This window comes from Neltuma alba, unplaced genomic scaffold, assembly GCF_004799145.2.
Source record: "Neltuma alba isolate B1F8T4 unplaced genomic scaffold, ASM479914v2 tig00013630_pilon, whole genome shotgun sequence".
Lineage (NCBI taxonomy): Eukaryota > Viridiplantae > Streptophyta > Magnoliopsida > Fabales > Fabaceae > Neltuma > Neltuma alba.
In genome coordinates, this window is record NW_021637814.1 from 4411 (window position 1) to 24737 (window position 20327).

A 20327-nucleotide genomic window follows, 5' to 3' on the forward strand; every position below is an offset into this window, starting at 1 on the left:
TTATTAATATTTCTTATTTAGCATTTATAATGTTTTAGCTTTTTTTTTGGGGGTCATTTTTCCAATATTAAAACCCGAGACCATACTGGCTCCTGAAATAGGAACTTTTTCCCTCTATTAGGATTCGATATTAAGATCTCATATACATAAAGATGATTATTACAGAACTGTGCTTTTTCACTAAACCCTGAACTTAAAAAGCATAGGTTAACGTTCTACCTAACGACCCCTGATCTTTTGCGAAATCCCACAAACTAATAATAATCATATGCGAGTAAAACGCATAAAGGTAAATAAAGCATACTAAATCAGCTGCTAATTAAAGCAAGCCTTTATTTTAGTTTCTGTTTTTTGTTTTTTAACTTTCACCCTTTTAGCTTTTGGTGAGACGCAAGCAAGATATTCCATCAATTACCCAAGATTTTGATTGAGCAAACAATGACTTGTTGGTCCCATTAATAGTGGTTTGGAGGGAGCTTTACTGCATTAACATCTTTTTAACGAGAATTGAGGAGGGAGGAATGAGTTCTGAAATGTTCCAAAACAAAAGTAAAATCACTAAGCACTTTTCTGAAATTACTTTTTTGGTGACGCAATCAGCAGTGAATTTTTAAAAAAGAAAGTTAAAGTTGTTTTGTCTGACTCAGTAATGACGTGAAAGAAACCTGGCGACAATGGCAGCCCCAAGAAAGAACAAATTCCCGCACTAATACTTGACTTCCTTACACTAACTTGTCCATGTACGCATTTTTCCCATGCAAAACAAAATTATATTTGTTAGGAAATATTTAAATATTGATCCCATGGCAAGTAGGTGACTCATATGGGTATAAGCAGGGGAAATTTTCTATAAGATTAAAAAAAAAAGGAATCTAATCACTAAAAAATCTAATAACAAGTGAACAGTATGAATTTACAATTATTTTTTATATTGAAAGTTTTCATTATGTGCTGCTTACTGTTTATAAGATTTTTTGGTGATTACATTACTTACTCAGGATCTTGTAGTATAATGGTTTATGAATAGTAAAAGCTTGACATTGTCACCTGACCTAGAAGCTCTTTATAGGCACCAAACTTTTGTTAACATCCTTGGTGTGAACTGGTTCATGTGGTGGGCCACTTAGTTTGGAATTTTGGGGTGCACAGTGCACACGAGGCAAGCAATCTCAAACTTTCGGTGTATCATGTATATGGTTTTTTGGACTGCTGATTCCCTTGCCAAATGATAACACTATATATATGATTAGGGCCTTTGATTTTACTCTTCATTCTCATTCTCTTCTTTTGTTAATTTCTAGAAACTATTTCAGTTTCTTGCTGAGCATAGCGTCCACCTTTAGGATTTCTGTCAAGTCTTTAGATTTGTTCTCATTCTTTTCTTTTAAGAGCCTTGCAGGGACTGAGTATTGAGGTAGCCTGACATCAGAGAGACCTTGAATTTCTGCAAGACCATGATTCTGACATGCAACGAGTCATACTTGACTCTTGACAAAAAACACAAAAAGCTTGTATTTTTGGATCTTTCACATTTTTATTACATATTCTCCGGCTACTTAGCAGCACTTCATATTGCATTCCTTTTCTCTTTCTCTTTCTGAAGTTTTGGGTGAGTTTTCCTTTCTTTGCCTTTGTTTTTTTGTGGGTTTTCACTTTTTTTTAGTGAGATAAAAGTAAGAACCAGAGAAATCTTGAATGGGAAGTGCACCATTACCACCAGGTTTTCGTTTCCACCCCACAGACGAAGAGCTGGTCGGATATTATCTAAAGAGAAAAGTAGAGGGGCTTGAAATAGAGCTTGAGGTTATCCCAGTCATTGATTTATACAAATTTGATCCATGGGAATTGCCAGGTATTCTTAAATTTCATATTTTCAACAATACTTGGATCTACATATGAGGCAATATAGCTTACTAGAATCAAACATATGATGCAGAGAAATCATTCCTACCAAAGAGAGATATGGAGTGGTTTTTCTTTTGTCCACGAGATCGAAAGTGGCCAAATGGATCGCGAACAAATAGAGCTACCAAAACTGGGTACTGGAAAGCTACTGGAAAAGACAGAAACATAGTGTGTCAATCAACTCCATTCACTGTTACAGGATGCAGAAAGACCCTTGTTTTTTATCGCGGAAGAGCTCCACTTGGAGATCGAACCGAGTGGGTCATGTATGAATATCGACTCAACAATGACTCTGATCTCTCATCACCTTGTTTTCAGGTAAATTTATTACTTGTGTGTGTGTGTGTGTGTGTTATATGGCTTTAATTTGGCTGAAAATTGAGATTGAAGTTGGTTGTTTTATGGAAATTTGTAGGGTGGTTTTGCATTGTGCAGAGTGATAAAGAAGAATGAGAAGGCCAGGAGTTCGCAAGAAGAACAAAAGGGTAAGGCTGCAGGAAGAAGTTGCAACAGTGGTAATGAAGAAGCTTCAATGAAGACTTCACACCATGTGGCTCCAACAATGGCAGAGCTTGAGCAAGCTTCTTCCTTGGAGTCCATAAACCCTTCACATTTTGATGTCTCTCCTGAATTAATTCTAGATTCTTCTATGGTACTAGGAATAAAGCAGGGAACTTCATATGCATTAGCTAAGTTTCAGACATATATGAGTTCTGACTTCACTTGTTTACTCCTCCAACTCTGCAGGACTATTGCTCTGAAGTACAAGATTCCATGTCTGGATACTTTCCACAGTACGACTTATCATGTTCAATGAATCCATGGCAACCATTCCTACCAAGAGAAAATTCAACCTCTTCATCTCACTCAAATGTAAATGGAGAAATTGAATTTGCTGAAGATATCAATCAATTTGGCTGCTCATATATAAACGAGCATGTGGCTCATGAGGGCTTTGATCAGATCAATTCATTCAGATATCCAAAACCGTTCTGAAAAGTTGCTATCTTTGCAGCCAAGACAATTTCAATGCCTTTGAAGTTCCAACCTCTGGGGGTCTAAGTTAGCTAAAGTTTCATGGTGTTTCCTTGGGAGGGGATCTCTCTCTGAGACAACGCCTTTTAAAGTACGTCTTGGAGTAAAAATTACGTGCATGTGCAATCCCTTCCTAAGGACTAGATGTATCACTCCTACTGTTATAGTGCCTGCTCTGGAAATAATCACTTTTGTCGGCTTCACCAGAAGCCGGTTTACATTCAGCCATCTATGTATCAATATCAATAAAATAAGCTAAATGGAGAATTCTATATGTGCTTGCCCTTCTACTCTGCCTACTGCTTATGGATTCATCATTACTGCATCTTGGTGCTTAAATTTCTAAAGCTCAAAGTTGAAAGCAAATTAACATGTACATTATGCATTTGAATAAACTGGACTCCTGATTCTGCTTGAAATCAGTTTTCTCTTTGATAAAAAGAGCTGTTCAACCAAAAAAAAAGAAGGAAAAAAAAAAGAAGAGAAGATAAGATGAAGTTTAATTTTCGAGTTGACAAGACATTACCCTGTGCAGTTGCTTTGATAAGCATCTAAAACTCATTATACCTACAAATTATTTAAGCCTAGCCTACATAAATTAGAAGCTTCAAGGAATTAGCACTTTGAACCGTACCATAATTGAGCAGAAAACGGTTTCAATGCAATCATCATGAAAGGCAAAATAGTAGCAGTATGACTATTTGTTACCCGTTATGCAGTTCTAGTACAAGCTAGCAATTTTGGGGCTGCAAAAAACTTCAACTTCTTCAAGGGTAGCCTTGGACTCGTCTCCAAAAAGAGACTCTTTGCCGTCTTCCCTCTTAGCATAAGACAATTCCAATCTAGACTTGGCTTGCCTTAAGTTACCAATGCCAGAGTTTGTATCGGGTCCTGCAAAACCACCCATAACTGGGGCTAGGGGGCCCAATGAGAAGCCCATCCGCCCCAAATTGTGGGCCCCCACGAGCATAATCGAAAAGAGCCGCACCACTGCCACCAACCTTGGGCAAAACAATGGGTTGGGTTTGAGCACCAGTTTCAGGCCAATAGAACAAGAAAGCATCAAAAGTATCGTAGTAATCGTCAGTGCTTCTGTAGCCTTCAGGGTTAAAAGCCTCAAACTTGAAAGAATTGTCTGCGTAGCCGATGATCACACATGGCCCCTTGAAGTCGCAGCATTCGTGAAATTTCGTCGCGCTAAACCCATCGATTGTGGCCCTATAGCAGCATTTGAGTTCCTTACCTGATAAAATTCACAGAATTTTGAAGGTCAGGACCTGCAAGTATGAAACTTGCAAAGAGAGAGAAGAACAAATAGAGAGAGAGAGAGAGGACCCTTCAAGAAAGTTTTATTGAGAAGTGAGGGTGGGAAGGTGAGATCCATATCATGATACTTAGTCTGTGGTTTGTCGTCAGCTTTGTTCTTGCCAATTTTCCAACCGAATAAGCTATAAGGGGTGCTTCTCTTCCAGCCCTGTAATAATACAGGGTTTGAGATACAAGAAGCCATTTGCACACATAACCACCAACGCTTACTTCCTGGAACGTCTTCTTATCCTTATTTTCACCCACAAAAAAATCTTTTTGAATGAAAGTATGAATCAGTTGGGAGCTGATCTAGAGGTTAGCAGTTCGAACCTGGATGAGACTTTTTTCTGTTTCTTTTTTTTTTTCCATTTAAGGTATTAAAGATTTTCTCAAAGATTCTTTTCCTCCCTTTTTTTGACCTTCAAAGAAAAATTTAAGATTGAAGTCCAGGTAATAAAAAAGGAGAGAGAATAAAGGTAACACAAAAAATGGTTTTTTTTACCGAAATACGATAAATAGTAAAACTTTTTACCAAAATACTGTATTTTTAAAACTATTTACCAATATGCCATACTTAAAATCGTTCTTGGCAAGAATGATTTTCAAATTACACACAAGTCGTTCTTGGCGTGAACGATTTCACTTTTTCCTATTCACCCCATGCGTCTGAATTACTGCCAATTATGCGTGCAAAACCATGCATCTGAATTTCTGCCAATTATACATGCAAAACCAACCAATTATGCGTTTGAATTTCTGCCAATTATGCGTGCAAGACCAACCAATTATGCATGTTCTATAAACATCTTTGACATAGCATGTGAGAATCCCATGAGGCTACAGCTATGGCTTTATATATATATTATATGTGAATTCCTTTTCTTCACGCGTTACGCTTCATTGCTCTTCACTTCTTCTTCTTCTTCTTCGCCGAGTTCTCTTTTCTTCTTCTTCTCACTTGTTGTTTCATTTTCATTATCCTTCTGTACTATTATTTTTTCACTCTTATTTCTAAACAAGACAAGCTCTTTTACTGTTGCTGTAGGTATATTGTTTCTCTTCTATTTTTTCTTTTAAAAAATTTACAGTTGTGATATACAATTTGATTTTTCATCCATACTATCCTTGATGAGTTAATATTTCATTGTTCTAATTTTTAGGAAGTGAGTGGTGGGTTCAACAATCTGGAATATTTGTACTCTTTCTAAGCTAGGTGTCTCTTATTTTAACGGTAAAACTATCATCTGTTATATTGTTTTAAGATGTTAATATTTTGATATAAGCTTCATTTTTTCTTGGTATATGATTATTATTTTTTCTTATGAAAGTATACTTCTCAAGAAGTTTAAATTTGGTAATATAAAATTGAAAAATAATTATATATACGCCCTAAACATCAAATATGTGGTATATATTAAGTTGGTAAATTAATAAAAAAAAAAAGTCTTCTACCTACTTCTAATGAACTATTGCTTTCATATATTTTTTAGGTAAAAATAAAGTGTAAGTAAAATTGAAATGAATGAAGAGCACTCATAATTTCCTTTTTTCATTTTGCCTTTTCCATGCTATTTGTTATGTTGTATTTTTTAATTGATGATGACATGTCATGATATGAGTGTTTTGAATCAAGAATAAAATACTCTGACTATTTTTCTAGTTTGCATCAATGACATAGAACTTTCCTCTATTTTAAAAGCATACATTTAATCTAATTAGTTAACACTGTTAATAGGAGTATTCTAAAAAGATTCTAAAAATATTATTTTTAACTGACATTTATATTAAAATAAAATTTATTTACTATTTTACTTCTGATTCTAATAAAGTCTTAAATTATATTTTTATAGTTACATTAATTTTAATCAGTTAAGGCAAACATAAAAGATTTGATTAAAATTTTAACTAATTTTTATAATAAATATATATATTTAACTAAGTAAGTTTATAAATCTTTGTAATAAAGAAGTGTTTAAAAGTTTTGAATTATTATTAAAAAAAAAAAAAGTTTTGAATTATAAATTGAAATAACTTATAAAATCGTTTAAACTTATATCATTTAAATTCTATGATAAATAAAAACTAGGAATTTGAAATATATTTTTACAATTTAAAAGAAATCAAAGTAAATAATTTTTAATGAATGTGATAAACTAGAGAAAAAATCTTTATTTTTTAACCCTTCATTTCAACCCAATGGTCTAAAAGATTTTAGTCCAATTAAATGTTTAATTTCGTGCAATAAATTAATATTTATTAAATTAAATTTTACAAAAATAATGAAATAATAAATAGGTATTATAAGGTATAAATAATATATATGTGTAAAATAAAAAAAATCTTCATGATATGTTATTATTAAAATAATATTACAAGAAAGAATTTTAATATTAAAAAAATATATGTTTAATATTTTATATAGTGCAATAATATTATTAATTAATACTTGATGTAAATAAAATTATAGAAATAGAAAAAGAAACAAAAGGAAAAAAATCTCTATTTCTTAAACTTATTTATTTATTTTAATTGCAAATAAATAATTTACAAAAAATGATTAAAAAGTTCTGAAAATTACTAAATTTGTAATCAAGTTTGTTTACTATACTTTAACAGATTTTGACAATAATAGCAATAACACATATTTTATAGTAGTTTCTAATTTGGAATTATGCAATTTTCATGATTAGGAAGTAGAATAGATCATAGAAAGGAGTTCGTGTGTGTATTCGCAAATGGACGAATTTTTAATGACCCAGCTGGTATAACATTTGAATCTGATAATGTGAAAATTATCAAAGTTGATGAAAACATTACCTTGGGCAAATTGAAGTAAGTTATTGGATGAAAGTTACGACTTCCTCCCTATCAAAACATGACAAATTTAGTATATAGGTATCCTACATGCATAAATCCACCACAATACCAAGCATGCAATTTAAAAAATGATACAGATATAAAACAAATGTGGGAAGTGACTAGAAGATTTTTAACTCAATTAACATATGCAGAGTTGTATGCTAACATATGTGATTTACCAAATAATGGCCATGTTGAGTCATAACCCATAGGTGATTATGTCAAAAATACGCCCCCATCAAGTAGCAATAGGGTGAACATAATGGAACAAGAATCTATGTTTAGTGATCACATGGAAAGTTTCCAACCATTTGAACTCCCCATAGATGGTGGGAACATTATATCATCATGTTCTCTTCCTCATGTAGAAGATATCGTGGATGAATCAGAGGATGAGGAAGAATATGATTCTTATTTAAATGCTGGTAATGGGGATTATAATGGTGACAATGACAATGAATATGACAAGATGAATGAGCAAAATCAGATTGCAAATGCTTACTTGTCACAAATTCATGTTGAGTCTGTTACAACTCCTGAATTTGGTGAATTAGAAGATATTATGCATGTTAGTGATAATGAAGAGTTAAATGTTGGGAAAATATTTAGCAATGTCCAAGTTTTAAGACATGCAGTCAAGCTATATTCTGTTCGTGTTCATCATACATTTAAGGTCTATTATTCTTGTAAAAAGTATGAAGAATATCGTTGTGTTAAGTATGGAGATAATTGCAATTGGAGAGTGAGGGCTTGCAAAAAGGAAAGCAAGAACTATTAGCAAATTACAAAATATGGGGGGCCTCACGTATGCTTGAGCACGTCATTAATTCAAGACCATCCAAAGTTGGACACAAATGTTATATCATCCTGCATTGTGGCAATGGTAACTGACAAACCAGATGTGAAAGTGTCACAAATTATTGAGAGGATGCAATCAATGTTTGGTTATATTGTGTCATATAGGAAAGCATGGAAGGCAAAACAATTAGCAATTGTGATTGCCTTTGGAAATTGGGAGACCTCATATTCCTTGCTCCCAAGATGGTTAGCTGCAGTTCAACACTTCATGCCTGGGTCATGCATATATTTTTCAAACAAACAATGTTCTCAAGTCAATACAAATGATCAATCGATTGAAATGTTTCATCATGTTTTTTGGACATTCAAGCTATGCATAGATGTATTTTCGTATTTAAAGCCCATTATACAAGTTGATGGAACATTCTTATATGGAAAATATAAGGGCACATTGCTTATGGCAATATCACAAGATGGCGATCGAAATGTTGTGCCACTTGCATTTGCTATAGTTGAAGGGGAAACAAGATCTGCTTGGGCATGGTTCTTACACCTTGTACGCCAATGTGTTGTAAAAGATAGAACAGAAATTTGCTTAATTTCAAATAGACATCGTTCAATTTTGGCTGCTGTTGCTCAACCCCAAGTTGGATGGCAACCACCACATGGACATCATGTTTTTGTCTACGACACGTGGCTTCAAATCTTCACAAAGCACATGGAACAAATTGGTTAAAAGAGAAGTTTATAAATATCGGTGAGATTCCTTGTGCTTTTTATGATCTTATAACTATATGATTTTATAATCATTCTAACAAGTGCTAATAATAATATGTAGGGTATGCTTATGAACGTCATGTTGTTGACAGAGAATTAGCAGAAATAGCATTGCACCATACTCCTGCAGCTAGATGGATCGGAGCCATCCCAAAAGAGAAATGGTCACGTGCATATGACCTTGAAGGTCTTCGTTTTGGACACATGACAACCAATCTTGCAGAGTGCATGAATAATGTATTTAAAGGTGTTCGAAGTCTACCAATAACAGGTTTAGTTAAGGCAACCATGTATAGAGTCAATAATTATTTTGTCAAACGTGCCCAACAAGTTCATGCTCAAATTATGGTTGGTAAGGTATTTTCCGAGACAATGACAAAGAAGTTAGATATAGCAACACAAAGTGCATCTGCTTGTGTAGTTCGAGATTTTAACAGAATAGCAACATCATTTGAGGTTATGGAGCCATATAATGTTCGATGTCGTCAATTTCGTTGGTGTTGCAAGGTGAATTTGATTGACAGAAAATGTGATTGTGGAAAGTTTCCATGTATGCATGCCATTGCTGCTTGTGCACGAGTAGGCATAGACCATTTACAATATGTGGATCCTGTTTTTTGGTTGGAAACCATGCAAATGGTTTATAATAATGAGTTCCAACTAGTGAGAGATGAGATGTACTGGCTGCAGATTGATTGTCCTCTTCTAATACCTAACCCATCAATGATTAGAGATAAAGGACGTCCTCGCTCAAGTCGCATACGAAATGAGATGGATTGGACCACACCCAATGAACCTAACAAGTGTGGATTATGTCGACAAGTTGGTCATAACCGTTCTACTTGTCCACAAAGTGTAGCATCTCGACAATAAATTATGTATTTCACTTTTTGTAATAAAAACATTATGTTTTATGAAGATTATATTATAATTAGTTTGATTTCTTTTATATTATTTGGAATTTGTCTTTTACCTTATGCAGAGACATTTTAAAATGGCACAACTTCCAGAAGAGGTGATAAATCCTGCCCCAAAGGATAACTCTCTTTTGTACTTGCAAACCCAACATATTTCGAACATGTGTGGAATGATAATGTAAGTAAAATCTATTTCTTATATATTATTTCATTGATGTTTCTATAATAATATTTTTTTCCTTTTTCCACTATAGGTTAACAGGGTCTACACACTAGACGAGTCACACACGAATCAAATGATTAACCCACCTAATCAAATAATTGAATATCTTATATTAGCTAGATTTTATGGTGCTGCTTGAGTAGGACAGTTTGATTATGATCGAGGTTTGGTCTCAACACTTGTTGAGAGGTGGCGTCCTAGACTCATACATTTCACACTACACGTGGAGAATGCACTATAACATTAGAGGATGTAGCTAAACAATTGGGCCTTCCATGTGAAGGAATGGCAGTTATTGGCCGAACTGACTTTAATTAGCAAGACATGTGTGAATGTTTTCTAGGTATTAGACCATCTGCATATAGACTAAGTGGGCAGCGACTACTTATAAGTTGGTTAGAAGAGAACTTTAATCACCTACCTGGTAATGCGGATGATGTACAAGTTCAACAATTCACTCATGCATATATCTTCAGGTTGATTGGTGGATATCTCATGCCAGATAGATCGGGTAGCAGGGTATGTCTAATGTACCTTCTACTACTTTATGATCTTCAAAAAGCTGGAAAATATAGTTGGGGATCAGCAGTTTTAGCTCACCTATACAGAGAATTGTGTAATGTTACTAACCCAACTGAGGATGGAATTGGAGGATGCTTATCATTACTTCATTTGTGGGCATGGGATTGTTTTCCTATGCTAGCACCACAACAACCTAGGTATCCAGATCCACAATCTGATATCTACTCTCTCTTACCTCCTTTGGGTTTTAGGTATGCTAAATTTATTAACTAACTATTTGTTATGCTCTTATATTATTAAAATTATATAATTTTTAACATTACTTTTTTGTAATAACAGATGGAAAAATGTGAGACAAAACCCACGTCCACTTGCTGCGTCTTTAATTCGATATAGGAGCTTTCTGGATAAAATGACCGATGATGAGATAATATGGCAGCCATATGAATCTCCTTATGTGCGCCAATTGATTCCTGAGTATTGCTTGACAACACCCGAAATTTGGCGTCCTTCAGTTCCTTTAATATGTTTTAATATTATAGAATGATATCATCCTGACCGTGTACTACGGCAATTTGGTCATCAGCAACCAATTCCTTCCATGCCTGTTCATTTGAGATATTACCACACGATCCAATTACGAGATAGAACAACTACAAATTGGATTGACAAATACGCAGACTTCATTCAAGCATGGGATAGATGGCCACATGTAATTGTTAATGCTCCTATAGCATTTGATGAACTTGATTGAACATCTCAGTACATGCAATGGTATTGGAGACATACAAGACGATGGATTCAACGTATCGGTGGCGATACAGGTCGTGCGGTAAGTTTTTCATTTTTTTCACCATTAATATTATTTTCTTTTACACAAAAAGTTTTATTATCTTATATCTTATTATTTTTTTCCAGTCTGACATAGCAGAGGAGCTATACAGGCTTTCAATTAATTCTCGTTCAACATGCCCTAGTTGTGTTGATTATCGAGATAAGGTTGCTCGCGACCATCGTAACATTTTACTTACACTTAGAGAACAACGTTTTAATGTGAACCCTCAGCCTGCTCCACCAACAATTGAGTTGCCTCGGCCACAAATTCCTCGTGATAGACCGAGCAAGCGATGCGGTGGTTACTTGTCTACCCAACCTATAATTGAAAACAAAAATGCAAGGGAACATGAACCTCCAATTTTTACTCAGGCTTCTGACACATCACCGTCACCATCATCCCCCTTCATCTCTGTCGATCCTACACAACTTGAGTCTCATTACATGGCACCCTCATCATCATCCTCTTCCACCTCAGCTAATCCTTCTCAATTTCAACCATTCATGACTTTATTAGATAATCCTACATTATTTTCAGCTGAATACAATGCTTCTACTTTTGAACATGGTGGACCATCAAATGAAACATTTGTCACTCTTTGACAATCTATACATTTAAATGAATCACCTTGGTTTGATTTGAACACGCCAACTACACAAACAAATGAGACATTTGAAGCTCAAGAAATTGACATATAACAACAACGCCCACAACGTATGAGAAGAAGGCCAAGATGTGGTACTGGAAGTCACTATCAGTAAGGTGGATAATTTTTTCTTTATAAACTTAAACTTTATTTATTACTTTTTATTTTTAATCTTATACTTATTTCACAATTAGTTTTAACATCATTATAACATTTTTTCTCTCATTATATAGTCATGATTTTGTCATTCAAATGATTGATAAATCATTATACTAATCATTTTAATCAGGAGAGAAGGGGAGAAGTCATTCAATAGCAGATGAAGTTTTGAAGTTGTTCACTAGAAGAACGATTTTCATTCACCTCATGCACATCAAGGACAGATTATGAAGAAGTCGTTTACCAGATAAATGACTTTAAAAATTATTCACCTGAAGACCGATTTTAAGTGTAATATATTAGTAAATACTTTTAAAAATGAGCATATTGATATATAATTTTACTGTTTGTAGTATTTTGGTAAAAAAGCCTGTCGTGTGACATTTGTTCGGTTTGACAAGAAATCAAGTATTGGGCATAGGCCTTTTATGCCTATGACCAAAATAATAATAATAATAATTTAGTCTTACAACTTAATTACTACAATTAAAAATTTACAATCAAAACATAACTTTTTTTGTTACACACTGTTTGGTATGAGAAAGATCAAAAAAGGAGGAAATGATAGAAAATTTCATCAAGCTCTATTTGAAAACAAAAAAAAAAAAAAACTGGGGTTTTCAAATTTTAATCCAATATAAGTCAAATGAAGTAATATTTACAATATATGTTGTAGCCTCACAGGAGCATCGTTAGGGATTCTTATTTTTGCATGCAAAGGTGAAATCGTTCTTGGCGTGAACGATTTCACTTTTTGATTTTAAAAAAGTTAAAAGTGAAATCATTCACGCCAAGAACGATTTTCGAAATCGTTCACGCCAAGAACGACTTGTGTGTAATTTGAAAATCGTTCTTGTCAAGAAAGATTTTAAATATAGCATATTGGTAAATAGTTTCAAAAGTATAACATTTTAGTAAAAAGTTTTACTGTTTATCGTATTTTGGTTAAAAAAAACCCACAAAAAATAGAATTGGGGAGAATAGGCAAAAAGATGATGACGATGATACAATGTAGAAGCATCAATGAAAACAAACCTCATCCAAGGGTTTGATCCCTGTCGATTGTTCATCCCGATGAACACCAAAGTCAGGTCAAAGAAACAAAGATTTGAGCCAAGTTTTGCACAATGCTGCTTCTGATATTAAATACTAAGTTTTTAATATAAAAGCTAATTAAATAATTTAAGTAGATTAAGAAAACTAGTTAAGTTAGTTATTTGTAATAAATAGATATTGTCTTTCTTAAAATATCCTTGTTAATCAAATCTATTGGATAGAATTACCATTATTACAAGGACTATTTTGAAAAAGAAAAAAGACAAATATGAGAAATAAAGTGGATTATGGTCTTATATTTAGAACTAAAACAAAAGTCAAATGAACTCTTATATTAAGAATCGGAGGTGGTATAAGAACTAGTTGATTAATTTAAATAAATTGATAAAGTTGGTTGAGTTAGTTATTTATAATAAATAAGTGTTATCATTTCTAAAATACCCTTGCTAATCACATATCTTAATTAGAGTTACCATTTGATGGAATTTTTAACATGTATAACTACTACAATGACTACTTTGAAAAAAATAGATAAATATGAGAGTCGAGAAACAAAGTAGATTGAAGTGTTATATTTAGAATTAAATTAAATATCAAACTAGCTCTTATTTTAAGGATACGATGTAGTATAAAAATTAATTAAAAAAATTACAACATAAAAACAAAATTGATTTGTAGCTTTTTTTACTATCTACAGTTCAGACCAAAAATACATTTCTAATATCTACCGCGTTGCAATTCGAAAATGGGTAAGGTAAATGTATTGTTAATTATTGACTACTAAAATTGTGATCTTCAACGAACGATAATTAGATTTAGTAGAAGACTAATCCCTCAATTAAAATTAAAATTCGGTGTGATCTTTATTCATCAGTCCCAAATCCTGACAACATATATATCGTTCATAAGTCCAACCAAATATTTGAGTCAATTTTTTCATGATGATCCATGTAATTGAAGCAAATCGCCCTAGATCATTCTGCATTTGCTCAGTTCTTCCTTTTCCTTTTTTTTTTTTTTTGGTTACAAGCGTTTGTTGAATTCGTAGCATCCTACAATTCGCATCTATTGGGATATCTATTGGGATGCTCAAGGCCCAAACATAATTTAAACAAGAAAAAGGAAAACTAACGCTTGCCATCAATACATGGGTTGGACATTTACGCTATTCTGGGCAGCTTTCTCAAAGGAACTATCTCGTTGCAATGCTTTGTAAATTGTAACAAACAGATCTTAATGGTTCTGTAAAGTAGTTTAAAAAAAAAAAAAAAGAGAGAGATCCTAATTCTGAAGTATCTTAATCCGCAGACGCCCTCGATTACAGGTGCTCGCTGCTCAGTCAATACATGTATGCATATCCCCACCAATGTACACCAAAATTCTTTTTTGGTTACCAAACTTCACTTTGTTTTCTCAGGAAAATTTATTTGCAATTTCTCATTGTTAGGCTCAGTTCTTTTGAATTGCATTGTTGACAAAGCCCCCTGATGGGAGCTTATTGACACTACCATCAGCCATTCCATTACTCTGCAAGACCCCAAGAAGGAATCGAAGAACATGACTGATGAAAAAATGGATCAGTTTCAGCTGCTATGGAGGCTCACTGAGACGAAAAGAATATGTGAGAAAAGAAAGATCAAGGCCTCAGATATAGCTGCCTGATGATTTCCAGATTCTGCCCTCAAGTGATATCACCATAACAGTAACATCATCATGGTACTTCCTCCGATCTCCCTGTGGAATATCCAGCAACTCATGCACATCCATTCCTGCAGCAATCAGCATCACAGTCACCTTCCTATAAATCTCAACTCTACTTGACAATCCAGAATTTTTCTATAAATTCTTCTGCTTATAACATAATCTATATGTTCGATGTAAATTACGAAACAAGAGGAAAATTAACCAGATTGGAAATTTTATTTACCAGCTTTCTTGGCTGCTCGGATGAGTAGCTGTTCTATCAAATGCTGAGCAGGATCTCCATCTGGGAACTTCTCCATCAAGTTCTCAACTTGAGAAACCACTTCTTGATTTGTTAGATATTGATATAATCCATCAGATGAGAGGATTAAGAACTGATCTCTTTGGGTTAATCTATGGTGGTATAGTGAAGGAGAGCAGGATATATAGGGAGCAGTGCCAATATAATCATTGCGAAACATTTCCAGCACTGCATCATTCCACTTTGGCTGCAGCACCATGCAAATTATACCATCATGTAAGTATAAATAAATTGATTTAAAATACTTCAAAATTATGCAGTCACAAACAAGAGAAATGCCAAATAAGCAGGATTCTATTTCAGAGTCTGCATGTGCAACAGTATCACAGGCACAATGAAATTGAGTTTACAAGACAAATGTAGCTTTTTCTATGTCAGAGGGTTGAGCTATGGCTCTCTCTAAAGCCTAGGACCTCACTTTAAGCACCAGGCACAAAGTGACAATGAGAAACTGAGTTATGAACTGGTTTTCCATGTGTCACCTGAGAACCAGTGTTCATATCTGTAACACATGAATCAAGACTATGTAAGAAAATTAAGGGGAAAAGGCAACATCAGTTATTGGTATCTCTATAGAGCATAAACTATAAGGCGAAGAGATTTGATACAAATGCATGACAATATGGAAATAAAGAATCTTAAAAGAAACCTGTTTCAAAAATCCTGCCCCAAATGCTCTGGTGACCTGAAGACGACCTTTCACTCTATTATTGACAATGCAGTGGCTATCATCAGGATGTTCGTTCTTAATTCTTATGACTTCCTGCAAAAGAATGAAGCCTCACGTTTTGAACAAACTGATACAACCAGTTAAAGAAGGGATATGTGAATGAGGTAAAGCCACTTAGCCTTGAATATAACAACTCTGAATTACGACCACCACTTAAAAAAGAAGAAATCTAAAAATTGAGCGTACCTCTTCAATGCTGGTGCTATGGTCGGTGGAAAGCTGTAATGCAACTAACCTCATTTCTTGGCCAGAATCCTCATTCTCCAACTTGATTTCGCTTTCATATCTATCTATGAATTCCTCGTTATTTACCTCACATCTCAATTCATCTGTAGACTTCAACTCTCTGGGCTTATATTGTGCGACAATGGCTCGGCTATCTCCCACGTTCATCACGTAGACATCATCGTCCCTCATTAGAACAACTAAAACACACGACCCCATTAAAGCAAGTTCTGGGTTTGAATCAAGAAGCTTGTCCGTCAGGTCCAAGTAAGCAACTTCTGTGGCTTCAAGAGCCCGACACAAAGCCCTCAGTACTAAATCATGATCCACGGGTCCCACCTTCCGCTTCCTTATTCCTCCACCAGAAGACTTCTCTTTTTCTCTGTCAACCTTCTCTTTCGCATGTTGTGCGGACGGTGACAACTTACCACCATGGACCCTCTTATGTTTTGATAATCCATGCTTCAGTTTTGATAATTGCCACCGTCTACTAACTTCTGAGCCCGAGTTTCTAATGTTGATTGCGTCATGGACGGAAAATGCGAATCTTTCTGAGCCTGAAAGATCAAGACCATCTTCATGATCGTCTTCTTCAAGAAATTCCCATAGCCTGCGTCGTCTGCTTTCAGTTCCTTCAGCTTGAAACATTTGAGGATTCGAATCTTCTAAACATTCTGAAATTTCACCCTCCGTTTTGACCTCTGCCCGGGACTTTCCCATTGAGGTTTCAGTTTCCGCGCCAATTGCAAGCAATGGATTTTCAGAAGCTGATGGGTTAGTTTCCTCTGCCTCTTCAACTTCCCAGAACAAACCTTTTAGTTCATTATAAACAGCACGATAAAGATGGCACATTAGAAATTCCGGCGCGTCAGGGCCATTGAAGCCGTCGTAAATCCCGATGAACAGCCAGCCATGTTCTTCTGATACAACTACATGTACCCGATCCTCTCCTGCTTTACCAAGCGCCCACTGCACATGACTCTCACTCTTCATCTCCGGCTTATCTTCGTTCGACGGAACTTCCTTTCTGCCCACGAAATTCAACCCCGGAATGGCCCGATGAAATGCCTTACGCAACCGTGAAAACGCCCTCTTCCGCTTCTTTTTTATATAAAAGCCGCCCAGAGGAGCCGAAAAGGGGACCTCACTTTCACTTTCTGTGGTGGCGTTGTTTGCCTCAAGAGGCCCAGAGAGGGCACTACGCTCAATTGGACCAGAAAGAAAGTGAACCTCCCCTCTCGGCGCCGGCTGAAGCGGAAGAGCACTAAACGAAGATGTACTTTCGAACCCATTCACAATACTTCCCCTCACGTGACCTTCAGGAGCGATATCATCATTGGCTTCGTCGTAGATATCTTCCAGCTGGAGAACAGTTTTCGGATTCGAATTGTTGGCACTCACCGAAGCTCCGGAAATGGCCCTGAACCCAGTTTCCGGGCAATCGGTTCGGGCTCTGATAACAGGTTCGCCGGTGGGAGAGAAGCGGAGGGAGCTAGAAGGAGGAGAGACGAAGCGATCCGAGTGAGCGGGTGAAATCAAGCGAGCCGAAGATCTCACATAGCGGAAGGAGTGGCCTAGAGTTCCGTCCAAAGGCTCAGTTGGGGCCGAAATCTCGTCCTGCTGGTCCGTTTGGTTTGTCGTCGCCGTCCGGTTGACCGGTTCAAAGCAGGAACGAAGCTTGGAAAATCCACGTCCCATCTGATTGGCGCCACTATATGGGAAGAAAGAAGAAACTCCGGACGATTTTCAGCCAGAGTTGAACAAAACAGAGCAAGAGGAGGAGAGGGAACAAGGAAGGAAAGCAGGGGAAGCAAGGAAGTGGCAGTAATGTAAATATACGAGTGGAAGCTGATTGAGTGAGAGTGAAGACAAAGCCACAAAGGTGTTTGTCTCTCTCCATAAAATATATTTGTTTGTTTTTGGTTTTTTCCTTTTTTTGGATTTTCTGTTTCTTCTTCTGTTTTTTTCCCACTCTCTCGTGTTCTGCGTTGGCTTCGCGGGTGACGATTCCATCTGGCGCCTGGCAAATGCGGCGCCCATTTGGTGACATGTCAGATCCACATCAGCTACGTGGGACCCTTATTACTGCGTAATTTCATAATTTTCCGGAGGATTTATGATCGCCAAGGGAGCGAGTTTTTCATGAGAAAATAATAAGGGGAAAATAAAAGGAGATAAAGAACAAAAATAAAAGGAAATAAAGAAAAATGAATGAAAAATACAACGTAAATATTCAATCTCTATTTTTTTTTTTTACCTATCTTTTTAAACCTGAAGGCTGAATCTTCAATTTCTAGCGTAACCTTTCAAAATTTAAGATGACACCAAATCATGCCTGAATCTCTTTTGTTTTTCTTTTTGAATTTTCTTTTTTTGCCATAAAATTTTCCCTGTTTTTATGCTTTCATTAAATGGGAGGTCGAGAGTCAATATACATAAAATTTACATTTATAAAGAAAATTACTACTGCTTCTCTTATTGTGCGTTAGAGAAATTTTTGGTCTTAAGTGCAAATTACTTAGAGGATTATTAGTGATTATTTTTAATTCTACTTATAATTAATTCACATTGTGAAGAAAAAAATAGAAAAACGATTTGTAAATATATATAGAAAAAATTATAAGAATAACCTCAAAAAATTTTATCAATTTAATTAACGACTTAACTATTCATTTCTTGATTTCTTAGGATTGTTGTAAAATGACTTATAATAAATTCCTAAATAGTACACTGCTTATGTACTGGCAATTCGTTTTCAACTTTGTAAAATACTACCTCCGATCATTAATATAAGACCTTATTTGATTTTTATTTGAGTCATAAATATAAGATCATAATCCACTTTATCTCTTATATTTATGTATTTTTTTTCAAGGTAGTCCTTCTAGTAATGATAATTCTAATTAATATACTTGATTAATAAAAATATTTTAGAAAAGACAATATCTATTTATAACTAATAACTAACTTTATTTATTTTTTTAATTTTCTTAAATTAATTAATTAGTTTTTATAATTAGGAGTGAAGGTAGTACACGAATACCACCTCTAGGTTTAGTCAAAAGAAGTCAACAAAGAATTAGTGGTAGTCTTGAAGAAATAAAATGATTTGACTTGACCAATATACGACTAATAAGACCCAAAAGCCAGTGGGAATAGGAAACACATTTTTTTATTAATGAAATTTAAAGGGATCATCCTATTAGATTTATGTTCAAAGTACTGTTTTTCAATAATAATATATACTCTTGGTCATATTTACAGAGTAAAGTGATAAGAAATGTTTTTATACTATTTAAACGACAAAGATTGAAAATTTTCATATAAACATACAATTTTACCATTCATGTATATTATGTTGATTTTATTTTCATGAGATATACTGCCTCCAATCCTTAATATAAGACCTTATTTGACTTTTATTTTGGTCCTAAATATAAAACCCCAATCCACTTTATCTCTCATATTTATGTATTTTTTTCTAAGGTAGTCTTTCTAGTAATAGTAGTTCTAGCAAATACATTTAATTAGCAAGAATATTTTAGGAAAGACAACATCTATTTATGACTAATAACTAATTTAACTTATTTTTTTAATCTCCTCAAATTAGTTAACTAGCTCTTATAAATAGAACCGCAGGTAGTATTATATATTAAATAGAGATAAATTTAAAAAATTATTAAATTTTAAATGAAAAGTAATGAAGTTTAAAATTTTTATTGATCTATGTTAAATATGTTAAAAGTAATTGAAATAAAACTAAAGGAGTAATAAATACGTGATTCTTGCATATAAATGTAATTTAAAGATAATTTTAATTCTATTGACAATACAGATCATTTCTCAAATTCTATCAAACATATAAAGACCAGACTTAATTTATAGTAAAAGTCTTAAATTTGCAAATAATTTTGAAGAATGTAAAAACCAAAACTTATAACTACAAGAGAAAATTGTATTTCAGACGTCATGGTAAATTTCTTTTTGCTTTTATCTTTCAAAATAATTAAAAATTTTAAGATCTTTTAGGACAAGTATCTTTAAGTAGTGACTTTTATTTGTAGCTTTTTCGTTTCTTAATTTTCCCAGTGTTTGTAGCTTTTGACCCTAAATAATGGATTTGAATTTATTTCAAATCAGTCACTTTTTGTTCAGCTTCTCTCCCATATTTCTCCCTAGTCCTCTCACACCCAATATGGCAATATATTCCTTTGTTCAATTTATTTGGCTCTCTGTCTCTTGTTTTAAAGGTTTTCATTCTCAAACAAATTGAATTTCTCCATCAATTTGATTCAACTTTCACTTTTTCTTGATGTCCATGATAATA

The 20327-nt window shown here is 34.3% G+C and overlaps 2 protein-coding genes and 1 pseudogene across 2 annotated transcripts; 1 reads left to right on the forward strand and 2 right to left on the reverse strand.

The window, feature by feature from the left end:
* Window positions 1-1643: 1643 nt before the first annotated feature.
* On the forward strand, window positions 1644-3410 carry LOC114738585 (NAC domain-containing protein 71-like). The gene is made up of 3 exons (XM_028926647.1): window positions 1644-1852; window positions 1937-2223; window positions 2321-3410. The coding sequence occupies exons 1-3, from the start codon at window positions 1696-1698 to the stop codon at window positions 2720-2722; spliced, it is 846 nt and encodes a 281-aa protein (XP_028782480.1). The 5' UTR covers window positions 1644-1695; the 3' UTR covers window positions 2723-3410.
* A 251-nt stretch (window positions 3411-3661) lies between these two features.
* LOC114738586 (uncharacterized) lies at window positions 3662-10534 on the reverse strand (annotated as a pseudogene).
* Window positions 10535-14586: 4052 nt separating this feature from the next.
* On the reverse strand, window positions 14587-17705 carry LOC114738588 (protein phosphatase 2C 29-like). The gene is made up of 4 exons (XM_028926650.1): window positions 15962-17705; window positions 15695-15808; window positions 14968-15232; window positions 14587-14809 (listed from the first exon to the last, which is right to left on the reverse strand). Exons 1-4 carry the CDS (start codon window positions 17696-17698, stop codon window positions 14685-14687), a joined length of 2241 nt encoding a protein of 746 aa, XP_028782483.1. The 5' UTR covers window positions 17699-17705; the 3' UTR covers window positions 14587-14684.
* Between the last annotated feature and the right edge of the window lie 2622 nt (window positions 17706-20327).